Source organism: Gopherus evgoodei, chromosome 21 (assembly GCF_007399415.2).
Source record: "Gopherus evgoodei ecotype Sinaloan lineage chromosome 21, rGopEvg1_v1.p, whole genome shotgun sequence".
In the NCBI taxonomy this organism is placed as follows: Eukaryota; Metazoa; Chordata; order Testudines; family Testudinidae; genus Gopherus; species Gopherus evgoodei.
The window spans coordinates 2,826,765-2,847,635 of record NC_044342.1 but is presented as its reverse complement, the minus strand read 5'-3'; the positions used below and the strand labels follow the sequence as shown (position 1 = coordinate 2,847,635).

The window sequence follows — 20,871 nt, the reverse complement described above, 5'->3', positions numbered from 1 at the left end:
GCTGGGGAGATAACAACAGGCAATGGATGGATGGAGTGGGACAGAACACACACAACTGGGCAATGAGCATTGCTTGGCTAGTAGCACAGGCATCCTAATTTCTTTCTTGCTTGTTGCTTGCTTGCTTTCTTTCTTTGACTGGAAGTAATACTAGAGGGATTCTAGAATAAGGCATTTTTCTGAAGACTGAGATGAAGGTGGAGAGAGATGTTTGTGCAGAACTGGTTCGGGGAAGGCAGCTCATGGCTTTGGGTACCATTCCAGTGAAGTGTAATGGGAACGAGGTGCCCAAACTGTTAGGCAGCTTTCAAAATCTCAGCCTGGCAGCCTGGGCAAAGGTGCAAAGGTGCTAGTGAGAGAAGGGAATAAAGGGGGCTTGGAAAGAAGTGGAATTATTGGGGTAGGGATCTGATGAGGGGTGTGTAGTGTGGTCCGTGTAGATGTAGGTCCATCCTGGAGTTGGAAGAAAGGAATAGGAGATAATTACAGGCTGGGAATATTTTATGTTTTCCCATAAAGCTAGTGTGTGTTAGCTGGTGAAAGACCTGGTGTATCTGGGAGGGGTTGCAAAGGAAAAGGGTGAGGGAGATGCAGACCTCTTCCTATCTTTACCCATTGTTGCTGAACTTTTCTTTTCTTTTCTTGTCCACCTATTTCTTCCTGCCTCTAAGTTCATTGGGCAGCTGCTGTCTCTTTACTACATGTATATGAACCGCCCAGCACAACAGGGAAGTGATCGGTGATTGAGGCCTCTATATGCTACAGTGCTAGCACTATTACTTCTTGTGCTGTGAATAACCAAGAAGGGGGCCTGGACCTTTGGATAAACATATGTATTGTAACCCACACTTCCTTGGGAATGTTTTTGATCTGGCTCCAGATAAACGTACAGAAAATGCTACCTATTGCTGACATGGCTTGTTTAATTTGAAATGGAGGATGGCTCTGCGTGCAGACTGTTATTAAATTGACAGCAGAGCAAGTCAAACCTTGGATTTTCTATTCCACGGGAAATTCTACATTTTGAAACTTTCATTCATCCAGAACTAGAAGAAAAACTCATGTATCCGCAAAGTGGGTATTCACCCACGAAAGCTCATGCTGCAATACGTCTGTTAGTCTATAAGGTGCCACAGGACTCTTTGTTGCTCATATTTCTGAAATTTCCCATGAAACCAACATGCCAAAATCCCCTCAAGTTGGAAATATTGAAACAACCTTACCAAAACATTTCATTTCAATCAGGTCAATATGTTTCATTTTTTAAAGTTTGAAGCCCTTTATTTTGACTTTATCATTTCAATGATTATATTATATTAAACATTTTTATATGTTTCAGTCAAAATACAACAACATTGATACATTCTTTTTTTTTATTTACTTGAATCATCCTTTTTTGATGGAAAACTGTTATGTTGGAAAACTTTCACCCAGCTCTAGTCACCAGACTAGAGAGATTCCAGAGACTGCTGTGGTCATGATACATATAAACATCACTAACATGGCAAAGGTGAAAGGGAGGCCTGGGAAGTTAACCATACAGTACTAGGAGTTAGGATTAAATACTTTGTTAATAGCAGTAGCCAAAAGTATTGTAGTATTCCTATTATAGGCTGCCGTGTTCTGGATAATTAATGAAAAATTATTTAAAAGGATGAAAATTATAATATTTGTTTGGTTTTTATTTTCTGTACAAAAAATGAGGAGAAAAAGCATGAAAAAGAAAATTCCCTAAGACATAATGACTACCTAGCTATCTAGTTAATCATTAATCATTACATTAAAAAAATGGGCAAATTCTATGTGTTTGATTGCTGCAATTGTTAATTTCTTATTTTCAATTCAATAAAAGCTTCGTATTTTTTTTTCATTTCTTTTATATATAAAGGTAAAAATTTCCATTGTTGATATTTGCCAAAGTTTCTAGTGGTAAATAATATTATTATCATTGTGAGGGAAGTGGAAGTTATCTGTATTATGTTATGAAAATTCTCCATTCATCTGTTTGTTTCTTTGTATTGGTGTTGGTTGCTATATTGTTACAAAGAGGTTAACTCTCAAACAAGTGGACCACAGATAAGCAGGAAGAAAGGTATAATTTTCAGATTGCACCATTCACCAATACTTATCAGGACAATTTAGGTGTCAATCGCTTTGATGTTTACCTGTGACTGAGTCCGAACCTCCAGCTTGATATGGAGGTCGGGGGGAGAGATTCAAACGGGAAAACTGAATCAAACAACTTTGCAGTTGATGAAAACCAGAGGCTTGGAGCTTGGCAGAGACAGACAGAGGAAGAAGGGGATAGCAGACTGAATCCCAGTCCTAGAAGCATGGGTGTTTGGATAAACTTTAAGTAAGATAGGTACATATAGGCCTTCTGTTGTTTAATTGTTATGCTTTTATTCCTGCTGTTGAGATTAAATGATACTTTGTTTTGAAAAGGCTGTTTTGTGGTCACTCAATTCACCACTAGTCCCAGATCCCAAAGGGAAGCCTTGCAGGGCAGCCAAATCCAGCTGGGCCTGTGGAGCAAACACAGTTGGTACCCAACGGGCTGTACCCTTGTCTGATAGTGGGAGAACTGCAGGATTCCACCCCAGAGAGGTGAAGGCAAGAGACCTGTCACCAGAACAGGTTGCTTTCAGGGAGAGGCTGAGAGAGGTCAGAGGTGCTGCTCGCCCTGAACTGTGACAACCATTATTAATTAACTGGTCATTTGTTTCATGATGATTTCCATCAATCAAGCATCTAACTGAAGCTGTAACTTGCTTCTGAAACAAGATTCATGCAGATGTTCCTTTATGCCCATGCAGAGTAACATTCTTCTTAGTAGTAGTTACCATGTTCATTACGCTACTCCCTAGGGCCTTGTAGGGGCAGACTCACCCCCGCGGCGCCTCCTGCTGGTGACTTCTGGGAATTAGCTCAGTCCCAGCCCAGAGTGCCCTCTGCAGGTCAGTGATGCACTTGTCCTCTGGCCCCGTGTCCCTCCCTGGACCCAGTGCCCTTTTACATGGAGTGCTGCCCCCAAGCAGTCACCCCTTTTTCTGAGGGTTTCCCCTTCCCGGGGGACCTCTACCCTCTGTCCCCACTTTGCCTCAGTATAGGCTACTGCCCAGTCTTGACCTAGCCCCTGTTCACAGGGGCAGACTGCAGTATCAGCCACTCATCATAGGCAAAGGGGTTTGGACCTGCTGCCTTTGCCTATCCCTGGGCTGCCCTCTGCTACCCCCAATACCTTTTCGCCTAATGCTAGGCCACAGCCTGGGGCTTTCTAGGCTAGAGCTCCCCCGCTCCTCAGCCTGTCCTCAGCCCTGCTCCCTTGAGGTACTTTGTCTCTAGTTCCCGGCAGCCAGGCCCATCTCCCTCTACAGTTAGATAGAGACTGACTGCTTCCAGCTCCCCTGGCCTTCTTATGAGGGCCCGTTGCTCAGTTTGGGGCTTGGCCCCAGCTGCAGCCACTTCGCCAATCAGCCCAGCCTAAAGGCAGCTTTCTTCAGCCACAGCCACTTCCCAAGGCTGTTTTTAACCCTTCAGATCAGGAGCACGGGTCCACCCTGCTACAGGGCCAACCAAGAATGGGCCCTATAGGGCTAGGTACTGGATAAACATAGAATAAAAGAAAGTTTCTGTTCCAAAGAATTTTTAATCTAAATAGAGAAGTCAGCTAAAACATAGGAGAAAGGGAGAAAACATTGATTTCAGTTCTCACACATGGACTACAGGTTAATCCACATGAATCTGATTATGAAATCAGGGCCTGAGGAGTGGAGAGTGAATACATTCCGTGTGAAATATTTATGACTTTCCACTATTAGACTCAAGAAAATCATGATCCAAGTGAATGGGATTTTTTCTCAAGTAATCTTGATCTCACAGATCAACATTCTTATACATGTTGAGTTAGTGCCTCACTGCTTGAATGGTCGTATTGAAATCAGCAGTGAGACTGGAATTTTCAAGTGCATAAATCTAATTGAAATTAAGAAGCATAAATCTCTTAGGGTTCTTTGAAAATCCCAGCCTGAGAGAAAAGGTAACAGATTCTCTCTTTTGAAATCAATGGCGCTCATTGGTGACTAAGGTATCATTGACCAAAAGGATAGAGTCTGATGCATAGTCCTTTATTTCCTCTTCATTCAAGCCCACTTGTAGTCACTGCGATTCAGAATGAATACTTTGGCCAGCTCTAGTTATGAGTTGAGTTGAGGGAGAAAAGTGATTCTGTTTCATGAAAGATTTCAGTCTTTTGAAATTGGGTTTCATTCCAAATGAAAGCCACCATTTTTGGCATTTTCTGTAGAAGGGAATAGAACCCCGTTTGCAGGCCTGTGTGGTTGCTGGGCTTCCCTAGAGCCACAGACCTTCGAAGAAAGGCATCCAATCTTGGTTGATAGAAGGCCTGGAGATGGTGGATACACCATGTAATACCTGTCTCTGTTTGTCTTCCAGTTGAACACTTATGAAGAATTGATGAACTTGAATCGAACAGTGGTGACTGAGTTTCTTCTCCTGGTATTTTCTGTTTCTCCAGAGCGGCAGGTTTTACTCTTTGTGGCACTGTTAGCCATTTATCTGGTCACTGGGAAACCTCCTCATTATCCTTGTAACTTTGGTGGATCCTGCCCTTCACATCTCCATGTACTTTTTCCTCTCTAATTTGTCTACCTTAGAAGTCTGTTACACCTCGGTCACTGTCCCCAAAATGCTGGTGAGCCTCATCTCAGGGGATAAACACATCTCCTTTGCTGGCTGTGCCATGCAAATGGGCTTCTTCCTTTGCTTGGGAGCACTGAATTTTCCCTTCTGGACATCATGGCCTATGATCACAACGTGGCAATATGCAGCCCCCTGTGTTATACCATGATAATGAACAAGAAGGTGTGTGTCCTGCTGGCAGCCACTTCCTGGGCTATCGGCATCCCAGCCCAGGTAGCGAAGACCAGTTTGATATTCATCTTACCCTTCTGTAGCTCCAGAGAGATCAACCATTTCTTCTGTGACCCAGCCCCTCTGCTGCTGCTGGCCTGTGCTGACACCTCCATGAATGAAACCTTGACTTACATCATGGTCTCTTTCTTTGGAATGGTGCCCTTTGCCCTGATCCTGTTGTCCTACATCTGGATCATTGCCATCATTCTCATGATGCCATCAGCTGAGGGCAAGAGGAAAACCTTCCCCACCTGTTCCTCCCACCTCATCATTGTGGCTTTATTCTATGGTTCTGGCATCCTCCTTTATTTACAACCCAGATCCAGTGAATTTCCAGATGGCAGTAAACTTATCTCCCTGTTTTACACTGTTTTGCATGCCATGTTGAACCCTTTTATCTACAGCCTGAGGAACAGGGATATCCACAGGGCCCTGAAGAGAAATATGTGGAACAAAATAGTTCCTCGCTAGTGCTGAGTGGGAAACAGATTTTTCAGCCTGTTCTTCCTCAGGATGAATCTAAGGCCTACTAAATTTTTTCACAAAGAACAAGAGCAAGACCCACTCACCCACCCCAGTATAGCCGGGTCATTAGAGCCATGGACAGCAGGTGTAATAGGCCAGGGGAGGCTAATCGTCCCCTAACCCAGACTGTGGTCCCTCCCATGGTCTGCTGCAAGGCCCCACCCTCTCCTCCAAAGCCAGCAGGGGCTCAGTTCTGGGTTCCCCGGGTCAAAACAGGGAGAGCAGGGATTCGAACTCAGCTCACGCACATCCTCCGAAGCACCAAGCTATAGCCTCCAGCTCTGTAGAGCTTTAAATATAGAATTATTTATACAAAGTGGAACAGCTCCCACCAATATGATTGGTAGACTGACCCCAAACTCTTCAGATTAGTGTCCTAACCCCAGTCTACTCTTGGAGTGGGCTCTCTTCTTCAGTTCAGCTCCCATTCTAGACCAATGAAACATTCATCAAAACCAAAATTTTCCCTCCAGAATTTCCATTTCAACAAATTGAAATTTTCCACTGGGGGAAAGAAAAACTTTCATTGAAAGATCTCCAGTGACCTCTAGTCCTCAGAGAATGTGACTTGTCTAATACGCACACTGCTGGGGGCACAATTGGCAGAAGTGCCTATTGGTTTTGGCTTTCTTAGTAACTGAATTGAGACTCCTTGGGCATGATTTCTGAGGTGGGCTGGGCTCTCCCAGTGACCTTTGCTGCTGTTGTGAGCACTCAACACTTCTGAAAATTGCACTGCAGGCCTATCAAGTTAGTGGCCGCCCACAAATGTCCTGATGGAAGTGACTCTCCAAACATTCCTTCAGAAATCTGTAGCAGAAGCAGGGCTAGAAGCCAATTTTCCTTGGCCTGAGGCCACTAGACCATCCTTTCTCTTCTGTTAGGTTTGTGCACCATCGGCTACACACTTTCAAGCTTTTGCAATGAACAAGAGCAGGACATAGAGCTGCTTGGAAAACCGAATTTCCTTCCTGTGGGTGTTGGAACAAATTTTAATCCCAAATCGACATCCCAGGGACAAAATGTGAAACCTTGAAAATTGTTCATAGGCTTATGGGGCCGCTTGACTTTCTGGGCTGCCCAGGGAGATGGGAAGCTGCCTGTTCAATGAGCTAGCTTCCGAAGCATTAGTTGCTCAAGGAGTCGAGGTTATGGATGCTCAGGGAGTCACCTGCTCAGGGAGTCTGCCCAGCAAGTGGGCTACAGTGGAGCCAGTAACACTGAGTGACCAGCAGGCTGCCTGTGACCTTGGCAGCTGGCCTTCCAATTGTAGGCTGGCTGAATGGTAGGCAAGTTAGCCAGTCTGCTTCCTGGCCTGGTTACATCTAAAGCTGGGACAGAATCCACCTCTTCCCATGGAGCACATCAGATCTGTTGAATCAGCAACACGGGTCTGTCAGGAAATTTTCAGCCTGCTCTAACAAGGTCTCCTCATCAGTATCCACTACAGATCTCCATTCCACTCACTGTCCATTCTGGAGTTCTCTGGACCAGATCACCACATGCTGTAAATCAGTGCTGTTCCATTCACTTCCATAAAATGTCACCTATGAAATGGAGTGGCTGATACTTGTCACTCATTGGGGATAGAGGTCTGAGATCTTGCTTGCTAATAAGGTGTTTGGAGTGCACAGATTTCCTAATACCAGTCATTCAGGGGAGTAAGAATAGGGTCCTGGCTCCCAATCTAGTGCATCTTTCCCTGGGCCAAAGAGTAATCCGGTGAAGGAAAGGGTGCAGATGGTCATTTGTTTTATCTTCTGGGTACTGTGTGTCTGCTTCAGAACAATGCAGGAAGATCAGTGTGGCCTACTACAATGGTTCCCAAACTTTTCAGGGTCATCCCTCCCACAGAAGCCAGGGCCATAGCTCCTCGGGGGTGGGGGAAGCATGGACAGGTGTAATGGGGCTGAGTCTGGGGCTGCAGCTGGGGGCAGGTCTGGAGCCAGGGCCAGAGATGAGGATGGGGATAGGTCTGGAAGTGGAGCCGTGACTGGGCCATGGTGAGGGCTGGCAACTGGGACCAGGACCAGGGTGGGACTGTGGTTGAGGCCGAGGCAGGGGGTAGGGCTGAAGCAGAGCTGGGGGTGGAGTGGGGCTGGGTGCTGCTCCCTCCTCGCCCTCTATGGGGTCTGGCCTGTGCCCCACCATGACCCCCGAACATACCTCTACACATGCTCCACAGTTTGGGTACCACTGGCCTAAGAGCATGGTTGGGAGTTGATATTTTCAAAGGGTTGAGCGTATTTTACTCTCTTAGCTTCCTCTGATAAACCCCAGTTGGAATCTTAAGGACAGTAAGTGACTAAGGTTAAATGAAATTGGTTGAGCTAATATAAACGGTGATTTTCCATGGCTTAGAACTCAGCCAAATCAAGACACATGTTTATGGTCACTTCTGAGTTCTAGACCATCTCAGATTTCAATTTCCTACTTGAATCCTTTGAAGTATTAGAGTTGTTCAAATGTCGGTCCTAGGTAATTTTCAAAGGTGATAAATTTCCACCCATTTGTTACCACCCTGCTTCTTGGAAACAGCTGAAAAATGGAGCCAAGGCAGAGGCCAAGGCAGAGAATTTTGGCAAATGTCTAAGCAATTGCAAACAGAAGTTGGAGTGGGAAGTGTTAACCAGACTACTACCTGTGTTGCTATTGCCAGACCTATAATGCAGCTAAAGTTACATCATTTAAACATACATCAATAAATAAAATAATGTAAACTCAGATGACTTGTTGAACTTTATGTAGTTGTGTCAGCCGTGTGGGAAGTAAAATGTTAATGAATTTCTGACCCATAATGAGTATTGGGTTGTTCAGATGGGGAAACATCAGGGATTGGCTCCCAAAGGAATCAGAGACACACTTCATCCTGCCTTCTGCCATAAATCCAAGATACAATGGAGAAGATAGCTTCAGTTCCTTAGTGGGGCTAGTGACAGATCAGAGAGCTACTAAAGTTCCACCACGATTGACTCTTCCCAGTTAGAAGGGGCTCACCTGTCTGAGGTCTGGATTATCCAGTTACCTTTGTTTGTGGATTAATTAGTAGATGGAAGATTTCATATATTTATTCTTGCATCTGTGACTCAGACACGAGGGAGGAATACACTGCACTTTATGTGCAATGGGCACATGGATTGCAGATGAGTTTCATTCTGTTTTACACCTATTCCAACTTCTGTTTTCCTTTTGAAGAGGTAAGACCTGATTCTGTGTAGTTTGATGTCATATGCGTGCATTAAACCCACCTCAGAGTGCATGTATTGGGATCCAGCGGCACTCCCTCTGCACTACTGTAAATGATGATAGTATGTTCGCGGCAGAGAAAAATACAACCAGAAATGTGCCAAGGGTCAGATTTTTAAAGGTATTTAGCATCTAGGGCTAGCTCAGTGGTTTGAGCATTGGCCTGCTAAACCCAGGGTTGTGGGGTCAGTCGAGGGGGGGGAATTTGGGGATTTTGTTGTGGATTGGTCCTGCTTTGAGCAGGGGGCTGGACTAGATGACCTCCTGAGGTCCCTTCCAACCCTGATATTCTATTATTCTGTCCTCGCTTTCCTGTCGTGGCAGCTTGGGACTTTAGTACCCTGCCTGGTTTGAGCCAGGCCCACTAGCCTGCTGCATACCCAGATCCAGGTCTGAATCACTTCCCCTAACATATGTAGGCTTAATTAAAAGCAGCTTAAGCGTTCCTGTCTTTAACGCTCAGATGCCCAACTCCGAATGGGGTCTCCAAACCCCAAATAAATCTGGTTTACCCTGTATAGGGTAAACTCATAAACTGTTCACTCTCTATAACGCTGATAGAGTGGTAGGCACAGCTGTCTCCCGCCCCACCCCACACCAGTTTTAATACATACTCTGGGTTAATTAATAAGTAAAAAGTAATTTTCTTAAATACAGAAAGTGGGATTTAAGTGGTTCCAAGTATTAACAGACAGAACAAAGTGAATTACCAAGCAAAATAAAACAAAACATGCAAGTCTAAGCCTAATATAGTAACAAACCTGAATAGAGATAAAATCTCACCCTCAGAGATGTTTCAATAAGTTTCTTTCACAGACTGGATGCCTTCCTAGTCTGGGTACAATCCTGTCCCGTCGTACAGTCCTTTTTCCAGCTCAGGTGGCTAGCTAGAGGATGTCTCATGATTGTAGTCCCCTTTGTTCTGTTCCACTCTCTCATCTGGCTTTGGCATAAGGCAGGAATCTTTTGCGTCTGGGTCCTCACCTCCCCTTCTAAATGGAAAAGCACCAGGTTTAAGATGGATTTCAATACCAGGTGACATGGTCACATGTCCTGTGAGACCCCAAGACTTCATTCCTCCCAGCCTGACTCACAGGAAGGCCTACCTGAAAAGAGAGCCATCCAGTCAATTGTCTTGGTTGATGGGAGCCATCAAAATTCCAAACCACCATTAATGGCCCACACTTTCCACAATTACAGTAGGCCCTCAGAGTTATATTTCATATTTCTAGTTTCAGATACAAGACAGATACATTTATACAAATAGGACGACCACACTCTGTAGATTATAAGATTTGTAATAATACCATACAAGAGACTTTTTGCATTAAGTATAGTTTACCTACATTATATTCACACTCATCAGCATACTTTCAAAAAATCATATAGAATGCAATGTCACAGGAATCGTACATTATGTGAATATTAGTACTTTGCAAAGTAAGAAACAAAAAAAGAAATTTTGGATTATATACTGATGTCACTTTTAGGGGACTGTGACAGGGTCAGGCCAGATTGCTACAGGAGAATGATAGAAGGTAGATGTATTAACCCCAGATTAAGCAGGTCCCGTTTCCCTGAGTAAGATAATAGGCTGTTCCAGGACAATCAGGAAGTTGCAGGCTAATTAGGGCACCTGGAGCCAAGTAAGAAGCTACCAGAATCAATTAGGACAGTTGGGCTAATCAGGGAACCTGGTTTTAAAAAGAACCTCACTTCAGTTAGTGAGGTGTATATGAGGAGCTGGGAGCAAGAGGTGCAAGAAGCTGAGAATGAGTAGACATACTGCTGGAGGACTGCAAAGTACAAGCATTACTAGACTTCAGGAGAAAGGTCCTGTGGTGAGGATAAAGAAGGTGTTGGAAGGAGGCCATGGGGAAGTAGCCCAGGGAGTTGTAGCTGTCACACAGCTTTTACAAGTCACTGTAGACAGTTGCAATCCAGAGGGCTCTGGGCTGGAACCCAGAGTAAAGGGCGGGTCTGGGTTCCCCCTAAACCTCCCAACTCCCTATTTAAGACAAGAGGTGGTGACTTAGACTGTGGGTCCCTCCAGAGGGTAAGGTCCCTGGCCTATCCCTCGACCCACTAGGTGGGTCAGCAGAGACTGAGGGGATTGTTCTCCTCCCTTTCCCCATGCTGCCCAGTGATGAGGTTAGCTGAATGAACAGCCGTTTTGAACCACTAGCAAAGTGGCCAAACTCAGGGCTGCCATGAATCTCTGAGCCAAGCAAATCCGTCAATAAGTGCAGGACCCACCAAGGCAGAGGAGGAATTTTGTCATAGGACATAATTTTGTTTTGTGGATTTTTTCTTTATGAAGATTCATAGATTCATAGAGTCTAGGACTGGAAGGGACCTCAAGAGGTCATCGAGTCCAGTCCCCTGCCCTCATGGCAGGACCAAATATTGTCTAGATCATCCCTAATAGACATTTATCTAACCTACTCTTAAATATCTCCAGAGATGGAGATTCCACAACCTCCCTAGGCAATCTATTCCAGTGTTTAACTACCCTGACAGTTAGGAACTTTTTCCTAGTGTCCAACCTAAACCTCCGTTGCTGCAGTTTAAGCCCATTGCTTCTTGTTCTATCCTTAGAGGCTAAGGTGAACAAGTTTTCTCCCTCCTCCTGATGACACCCTTTTAGATACCTGAAAACTGCTATCATGTCCCCTCTCAGTCTTCTCTTTTCCAAACTAAACAAACCCAGTTCTTTCAGCCTTCCTTCATAGGTCATGTTCTCAAGACCTTTAATCATTCTTGTTGCTCTTCTCTGGAACCTCTCCAATTTCTCCACATCTTTCTTGAAATGTGGTGCCTAGAACTGGACACAAAACTCCAGTTGAGGCCTAACCAGCGCAGAGTAGAGCAGAAGAATGACTTCTCGTGTCTTGCTCACAACACACGTTAATGCATCCCAGAATCATGTTTGCTTTTTGGTGGCTAATGCACATTATATTTAATCTGAAGGAGACTAAGTCATCATGGTGTGAAGGGTAAAATTCTGTCATGGATCAGAAGTTCCTTAAGAGTCAAGAAACAAGGAATGGGATTAAGTGGACAATCTTCAGCTTGGCAAATTAACACTGGGATGCCTTGAGCTTCCATTTCACAGACTGCGCATAGGTACGGATAGTAGGGATGCACGGGGTGCTGCAGCACCCTAAGGTTTTGCGCCTGGCATCCCTGCCACTGGCCCTGTGCCCTGGGTCCTGGCCAGAGTCTCCTCCTGGATCCAGCCCAGCTGAGGCGCTGGAGGCTCCGCACCCAGCCCCAGGGGTCCTACGCAGCCACTGCCTGTGCTCCTGGGGTATCTGTTACCAGTCCTTCAAGCAGGGTCCTGGCTGCCAGCCCCACGTCCAGGGCTGCCACCCCTAGCTGTGGCCCCAGCCTCTTCTGCCTTACCTGTGACTGAGTCCCCGCATCCCAGACCCATGGCCCTGCTCCCAGCCCAGCTCTACGGGGTGGTTAGGGGCACAGACAGAGTAAGAGAGGTGCAGCTCAGCACCCCCACTAAAAAAACTGCTCCAGCACCACGGGACCTTTGTTGTGGATAGATAGCTAAACAGAAAGATGGGTGTGTATGTATAAGGGGACTGTTGTCCCCTTTCTAAAACTCAGTGGGGAGCTAAGGAGACAGTAGGGCCCCAAGCTGAGCTGGGGAGCAGATCTGTGCCAGCCAGAGGGGCCAGAAAAGCAGCCCAGGAAGCAGGTCAGAGCTGGGAACAGAGTCACAAAAGCAGGCCACTGAGCAGCCCTGTACTGGGAGCAGAGCTGCAGCAACCAGAGCCGGAGAGGCAGCCCAGTGAGCAGGAGGCAGAGCAGCAGCAGCAGCTGTGCTGAGGCAGAGTGAAGCTGGAGCTGAGGCTGGAGCAGTCCAGACCTGGGTGCAGTGAGCAGCTGGGGAGAGCAAGGGGAACCCTGGACAGCAGGCCCAGCAGAGGGAGACACCCCCAGCCAAGACACCTTGCAGACCAGACTTAGAGGGGGTTCGTAACCCTGACGGGACAAGGGCGATGCTGGGAAGTCGGGTCCTGCCACCCTGAGCCTGGAGGTGTGTGGCCACCACCAGAGCATATGTCTGACCGGCAGCATCCCTGCAGCACAGCCAGGGCCTGGGCAGGTGGCCTGGGACTTGTGAGGAACAGACTGAACTTCCCTTACATTCCAGAGATGCTGCTTGTGAGGTCCCCGTGCCACAGAGCAGGGTGATGTGTTTTCTTGTAACCTTTCCCATTTTTCCTTATTTTTTAAAATTGGTTGCTGTTTAATACATTGTATTTGCTTTGTACTGTATGTAATGAGCAATGGGTCAGGGAAGCATCCAGTGCAAAGAGAGCACCCTGGAATGGGGACACTCTAGCCCCTGTCCTGAGTGACCACAACAAGGCTGGGAGTTGAGCCCCCCAGGAACCTTGGGCCCAACCTTGTTGGGGTTATGATGACTCTGGCACACAGGAGAGTGGAAAGGGAAGCCTCTAGGTCAGGCAGGGCTCTGGATAAACGAAGTGGGAGCAAGGACTCAGATCCTTTCGCTAGCCCACTGCACCGGGGTATAAGCCAGGAAAGTTCCCAATAATAGCGGGACCAATTCCCCACTTACATATGGGGATAGTGAAACAGCTGGATGGTTGGAAATGGAGTTAAATGAGTGAGCTGGGAAAATTTGCTGATGAAACAAAATTGTTTTGTATTGTCAAGACAGAGAAGGGTGCTAGGAATTTCAGAGAGACTTGACCAAGCTAGATAGAGAGACATCAAAAAGGCAGAAGAAATTCAGTGTTGAAAGAAAAAAAACAATGCACCCAGGAGAGAACAATGTGGTATGTTCTGATGTGGAATACAGAGCTTACTTCTCTGTAGAGATGAGATGGATAAGTAGGCACTGGATGAAAGTATACAAAATACACTAACTGGCACAGAGAAGAACACTCAGACACTTCTGTTCTCCCTGTGTCAATACAAAGAAGGGAGTTGTTCAATAGAAGTGAATGGCAGAAAAATTGACCCTCACAAAAGGATATTCTTTTTCACATGATGTTCACAAATGCAGTTAGCCTTTGGAACTCACTGCCACATGATAAAATTGAAGCCAAGAATTAAGCAGCATTCAGGAAAAGATCAAGTCCTTTCATACCCCTAAGGAAGCTGGCCCTGTCTCTCTAAGTTACTAATATGGACCTCAGTACCAAAGTGTCACACAATCTTTAATGTATTTAGCCTCCAAACATCTCCATGGAGTAGGAAAGTGCTATTATCCCCATTATACAGATGGAGAACTGAGTCACAAAGAGGTTAAGTAATTTGTGAAAGGTCTTACTCAAGGAGAAGAACAGAGACTTGAACCACAGCTCCAATATGCTTGGGTGATGCACCAGCTCAGGACTAACCTTCATCTCTGGTTGGTATGCAAGACTCCATACTGGCTGAGATGGACTCCCTGCTTGATCTGGCTTGGCAGCTCTTAGTGTGATGTGGTCTAAAGAATAGGTACAAACAGGGAGAACTAACCCAGCAACTGCAGATTTGTGGGTGCAAAGTGACTATGTAAAAATGGCCCCTTCTTCTTCAGCAGCTGTTAGTGACTAAAACACTTAAAAAACAGACCTTGCTTCATACTCAGAGAGAAGGAGCTGTCTTTAATTCCAATTCTCGCATTGACAGCAGAATGGCTATGCATTTTCCAAACACAGAAATAGTATCACAGGTGATGATGTGTGAGCTGGGAGGACCCTAGCTTGGCTTTCATAGCCCAAGATGGAATTTTTCGGTCATTTCTCAGAGCTGAAATATCTTCATCATGACAGTGTCTTCTTGTTGCCTTGATTCTTTCATAATTGCATATCTTTGTCTTGGTATAAGCCATAGTATGTTAAGGTGACTGTCACTTTCTAGTGGCTGGTTTTGTTCAACATCTTCATTAATGACCTGGATGATGGGATGGATTGCATCCTTATTAAGTTCACGGATGACACTAAGCTGTGCGGAGAGGTAGATACTTAGGACGGAAGAATCCCATGCACTGCTACAGGCTGGGGACTGATTGACTAAGAAGCAGTTCTGTAGAAAGGGACCTATGGATTACAGTGGACAAGAACCTAGATATGAGTCAGCAGTGTGCCCTTGTTGTCAAGAAAGCTACGGCACATTCGGCTGCATTAGTAGGAGCATTGCCAGCAGATCGAGGGATGTGATTATTCCTCTCTATTTGGCACTGGAGAGGCAACGTCTGGAATATTACATCCAGTTTTGAGCCCCCTACTACAGAAAGGATGTGGACAAATTGGAAAGAGTCCACCAGAAGGCAGTGAAAATGATTAGGTGGCTGGGGCACATGAGTTATGAGGAGAGGCTGAGAGAACTAGGATTGTTAAGTATCAGAGGGGTAGCCGTGTTAGTCTGGATCTGTAAAAGCAACAAAGAGTCCTGTGGCACCTTATAGACTAACAGACGTATTGGAGCATGAGCTTTCCTGGGTGAATACCCACTTCATCGGATGCATGTAGTGGAAATTTCCAGGGACAGGTATATATATGCAAGCAAGAAGCAGGCTAGAGATAACGAAGTTAGTTCAATCAGGGAGGATGAGGCCCTCTTCTAGCAGTTGAGGTGTGAAAACCAAGGGAGGAGAAACTGTTTATGATTTTGCTAGCCATTCACAGTCTTTGTTTAATCCTGAGCTGATGGTGTCAAATTTGCAGGTGAACTAGAACTCAGCAATTTCTCTTTGAAGGCTGGTGCTGAAGTTTTTTTGCTGCAGGATAGCTACCTTCCAGTCTGCTATTGTGTGTCTAGGGAAGTGGTGGAATCTCCTTCCATAGAGGTTTTTAAGGCCTGGCTTGACAAAGCCCTGGCTGGGATGATTTAGTTGGGAATTGGTCCTGCTTTGAGCATGAGGTTGGACTAGATGACCTCCTGAGGTCCCTTCCAATGCTGATATTCTATGGCTAGACAGAGGTTGTCCACTATAGCCTATATCTCATACACTTGCTTCTAGAATTAAAGATTTAGCAACCCATGGTTTTATATCCAAAGGTCATGGGTTCCATTCTTATTCAGGGACCTTAGTGCACCAGAAACCAGATTTTCAAAAGTATATAGACAGAGATGTGTCTAAAGACACAGATAGGTAGAGCGGCATGAAATTCTTTCCTCCTTTTATCATTTTTTCACAGAACTGCTCTGGTTTGGCCCAGCTGCCCCTCCATCTTCATGGCAGAGCAGTGGGCAGGCCAAACATTTAGTGAGCAGTGCTGTGACCCTGAGCGTCAGGTTGCAACGCCAAGAGCTGGGCCCTGCCCTGCAGGACAGGAGCCGATGATTTCATTGGGAACTGGAGGCCACATTTTTAGAGGTGTCCAGCCACTTAATGGGATTTTCAAAAGTGTCTAGTTGCCTAATACCCACTGAACTCCCATAGGAGCTTTCAAAATGTGGCCCTAGGTATCTATCTACATCTAAATCCCTTTGACAAAGTTGCCGCAGGGAAATGCGGCAGGCTTGGGGAGGTATAAGAGTGGAGAAGAAGGTACTGGTATTAAAGAGTGCTTCCCAATGATTCACAAGCTAAATACGAATCAACAGTGTAACACCACTGCAAAAAAAAGTAAACATCATTCTGGGATGTATTAGCAGGAGTGTTGTAAGCAAATCACAAGAAGTAATTCTCCCGTTCTACTCTGTGCTGATTAGGTCTCAGCTGGAGTACTGTGTCCAGTTCTGGATGCCACATTTCAGGAAAGATGTGGACAAATTGGAGAAAGTCCAAAGAAGAGCAACAAAAATGATTAAAGGTCTAGAAAACATGAGCTATAAGGGAAGATTGAAAAAATCAGGTTTGTTTAGTCTGGAAAAAGAGAAGACTGAGGGGACATGATAACAGTTTTCAAGTACATAAAAGTTTGGTACAAGGAGGAGAGAGAAGAATTCTTCTTCTTAACCTCTGAGGATAGGCCAAAAAGCAATGGGCTTAAATTGCAGCAAGGGAGGTTCAGGTTCAGGTTGGACATTAAGAAAAACTTCCAAACTGTCAGGGAGGTTAAGTCCTGGAATAAATTGCTTAGGGAGGTTGTGGAATCTCCATCATTAGAGATCTTTAAGAACAGGCTAGATGAACACTAGATAATATTTAGTCCTGCCATGAGTGCAGGGAGATGGACCAGATGACCTCTCGAGGTCCCTTCCAGTTTTATGATTCTATGATTTCTTTCTGTTCTTATAGGTCACAGTTTTGGCTAAATAAATGTCCATGTCAAACCAGACAACGGTGACTGAGTTTATTTTCCTGGGACTTTCCAGTGACTCGCATCTCCAGACTTTCCTCTTCCTGTCGTTCCTAGCTATTTATCTGACCACCCTAGAGGGCAGTGTGTCCATCACGTTGGTGAAAAGGGCTGATCCCCACCTGAGCACCCCTATGTATTTCCTCCTCTCCCATTTATCCATCTCAGATATCAGCTTCTGCTCAGTAATGGCACCTAAGATGCTGTAGACCCTCCTATCAGAGAGGAAAAACATTTCTGTCAGCAGCTGCTTTGCCCAGATGTTCTCCCTCCTCCTTTTGGGGTGTAGTGAGGTTTTCATTCTCTCAGCAGTGGCTTATGACCGATACGCTGTCATCTGCAACCCGTTGAATTATATGATGACAATGAGCAAATGTGTCTGCAGTTAGCTGGTGGCCGGTGCATGGCTGATTGGATCTTTGTATGCCCTCATCAACACGCTCCCTCTGTTGGCCTTACATTTCTGTGGGCCTAATGCAATCATCCATTTTAGTTGTGAGTTCCCCTCCCTGGTGGCTCTGTCCTGCTCTGAGACCTTCACGAGCTATCTGGTGTTTCTCATCTCTGCTCTGACAATAGGTCTGGTCTGGTTCTCCCTTACCCTAGGCTCCTACATTCATATCCTCACCACCATCCTGAGGATACGCTCTGCAGAGGGCAGGCATAAAGCCTTCTCCACCTACAGCTCCCACCTCATTGTAGTGGGGTTATGCTATGGAACGGGCTTACTTAGGTGTTCCAGACTCAATTCGGCCTCCTCGGTGGTGCTGGATAGCCTGGTGTCCATACAGTACAGCATCTTAACCCCCATGTTAAATCCCCTCATCTACAGCCTGAAAAACAAGTAGGTGAGAGCAGCTCTGAGGAAACTACTCGGGGGAAAGAACCACCTAGCTCCCAGGTAACCCAAACACCATGATGATGAATGTATAATAAAGAAGCAGAGAGGTGACAATAGCTGACTGCTCAGATTTTCTGCTAGCATATAGCGTGGTGAGACTTTGAAGTACTAGAGTTTAACAGGTACCAATAAGGCACTAACTTTGTCTTCTAGTTCAAGTGGCAGAGAGCTGTGTCGTGGATTGGACAGTCCTGGATTCAAAACCTGCTGGTGTTAGATGTGGGAAATTGTTTCTGTTACATGTAACAATTGAGGTATATATATTCTTTTTAGAAATCCCTAGGAAATGCCATTCAAAACCCCACATTAAGGATAAAATTTTCAGTTTTACTCATCTAGCACTCTAAAGTATTTTTATGGGCCACATGACTGTAGCATCAGAACATCTCCCATTCTGCAAAGTGTTTATCCTCATGCCACAGAGAGGTATTATTCCCATTGCACCAATGGGAAACTGAGGCAAAGAGAGACTCGGGCACAGATTCACCAAGGGACTTGGGCAATGGCGAGTGTTTTAGATACCTAATCACTCAGTGGCATCTCCAGCCCCAGGTTAGGTGTCCTATACAATTCATGGTAAGAGTTTGGGTACCTAGGAATGGGATCCACAAAGGAAGCACACCAGGCAGGGAGCTGCCTAAGCGAGCCAATGGGAGGTGCTGAGGAGGAGGGTGGGGCCTAAGTCCCTTCACTCTCAGGGGCTGGGCCAGAGGGAGGCATCTCCCTCTGCTTGTTTTTCTCAGCTGTGACCCCTCTCCTGGAGTTAGGCACCAAAGCCATTTTGCAAGGAATTCTGGGAGGTGGGGCAGAATGAAGGGGGAAGTGCACCCTTATCCCAATGGCTAGGGTGCTCCCCTGTGACATGTGACATAGGAGACCCACTTTAATTGTCTTTCCCTCCCCAGGTGTCTTATGTGGCCATGGGCATGGTCTGGGTATGACCCCCAGACAAGGAAGACAGGACAACGCTGAGCTACTATGGCTTTGCTATGATATGGGTGTCAGCCACTGGGACTCAGGTGGAAAGGCACAAGCCTGGTGGCAGAAATTTAGGCACCTTGGGGACATTAGTCAGGGAAATGTAGGTGTCCAGGGGCTTTTACGTGCCTCCAGAGTTAGGTGGCAGATGAGCAGGGGTTCTGAGAATCTCAGTAGCTTCTAAAGCTCAGGCTTAGGGGCCTGCCATGGCAGGTAGGTGTCTAAATCCTTCTGTGGATCTGGGCCTAAGTGACTTACCCAATACATAGGAAGTCTCTGGTGGAGCAGGGACTTGAACCTAGGTTTCCCCTAGGCTACTGCCCCAATCACTAAAGAGGTTAAATTGAATTTCTATGGGAGTTGGGCACCTAAATCCCTTGCACCCTTTGAAAATCCCAGTCTCCGCTGTGCTTTTGGGAAGAAATGTTGATGGTGCCAAAATCCTTTAGCAGGTTTGGAAAGTGCCACCTAGAATATCTAGGAGAGGAAAGCACAGGGTGTGTGTCTCAGAACTGGAGAGAAAATGGCAGCTGCCACTTACAGAATGACAGACTCCTGGAGAACAAAAGGATAAAGATGATACTGGTGGAGGAAGACAGATATGGGCTTGTCATAAACAGATAGTTAAGGGTTAATGTCTCTTTTATCTGTAAAGGGTTAACAAGCTCAGTGAACCTGGCTGACACCTGACCAAAGGATCAATCGGGGGACAAGATACTTTCAGATCTTGATGGAGGGAAGTCTTTGTTTGTGCTGTTTGTTTTGTTCTTTGTTCGCTCTTGGAGCTAAGAGGGACCAGACGTGCAACCAGATCTGTCTCCATTCTTTCTAACAGTCTCTCATGTTCAGAATAGTAAGTACTGGCTAGAAAAGGTGAATTAGTTTTATGTTTGTTTTCTTAATTTGCAAATGTGTATTTGTCTGGAAGGATATTTTACCTCTGTTTGCTGTAACTTGTAACTTAGGCTAGGGGGGAGTCCTTCTAGTCTATGTATAGATAAAGACCCTGTAAACATTTTCCATCTTGATTTTACAGAGATAATTTTTACTTTTTTTTTTTAATTAAAAGCTTTCCTTGTTAAGAACCTGATTGATTTTTTCCTTGTGTAAGACCCAAGGGGATTGGGTCTGAACTCACCAAGGAGTGGTGGGGGGAAAAGGGGAGGGAAAGGTTAATTCCTCTCTATTTTAAGATTCAAGGAGTTTGGATCACAGTGATCTCTCAAGAAAAGTCTGGGAGGGGAAAAGAAGGGGGAATGGTTTATTTTCCATTGTTTTAAGACCCAACGGTTCTGGGTCTTGGGTCCCCCAGGGAAGGTTTTGGGGGACAGGAAGTGTACCAAAACACTATATTTTTGGTTGGTGGCACCGTTATCAGATCTAAGCTAGGAATTAAGTTTAGAAGGGTACATGCAGGTCCCCACTTTCTGGACGCTAAAGTTCAAAGTGGGAATAATACCTTGCCAGGGCTAATTCAAACAAAGTCCACAGTATATCCCATTCTTAACACCACTTTTGCTTCAATTCCCTGCTTGTGGTGCCCCCAAAGCCCCTTAGCAGACGCCAGTAGGCACCCTCCATAGATCACTGGATCCCAGAGAGCTGGGACAATGAAACCCCTTTGAACTCAAGACCCATGGAGCTTCTGTTAACCCAACATTTGATTATACAGCAATGTAATCCACAAACACAGTAGGCTTTTAAAGGACTAAAGGCCTCACTCACAGATCCCCAAGAGATGTGGTGGATTCTCCATTCCTTGATGTCTTGCTGAATGACTTGCTAAATGATACTCTATAGGTAAAACCCAAATGATAGGACTGGCTGCAGGAATCAGTGGGTAGAGCTCTCTGGATAGCATTCTTCAGGTCAAACTAGATCATAGAATATCAGGGTTTGAAGAGACCACAGCAGGTCATCTAGTCCAACGCCCTGCTCAAAGCAAGATGAATCCCCAACTAAATCATCCCAGCCAGGGCTTTGTCAAGCCTGCTCTTAAAAACC

At 45.6% G+C, this 20,871-nt stretch overlaps 1 protein-coding gene across 1 annotated transcript; it reads left to right on the top strand.

Moving 5' to 3' along the window:
• The first annotated feature begins 4,818 nt into the window (after window positions 1-4,818).
• Window positions 4,819-5,406, top strand: LOC115637816 (olfactory receptor 10AG1-like). Its single transcript, XM_030539438.1, has one exon. It carries the CDS (start codon window positions 4,819-4,821, stop codon window positions 5,404-5,406), a length of 588 nt encoding a protein of 195 aa, XP_030395298.1.
• The last annotated feature ends 15,465 nt before the right edge of the window (window positions 5,407-20,871 follow it).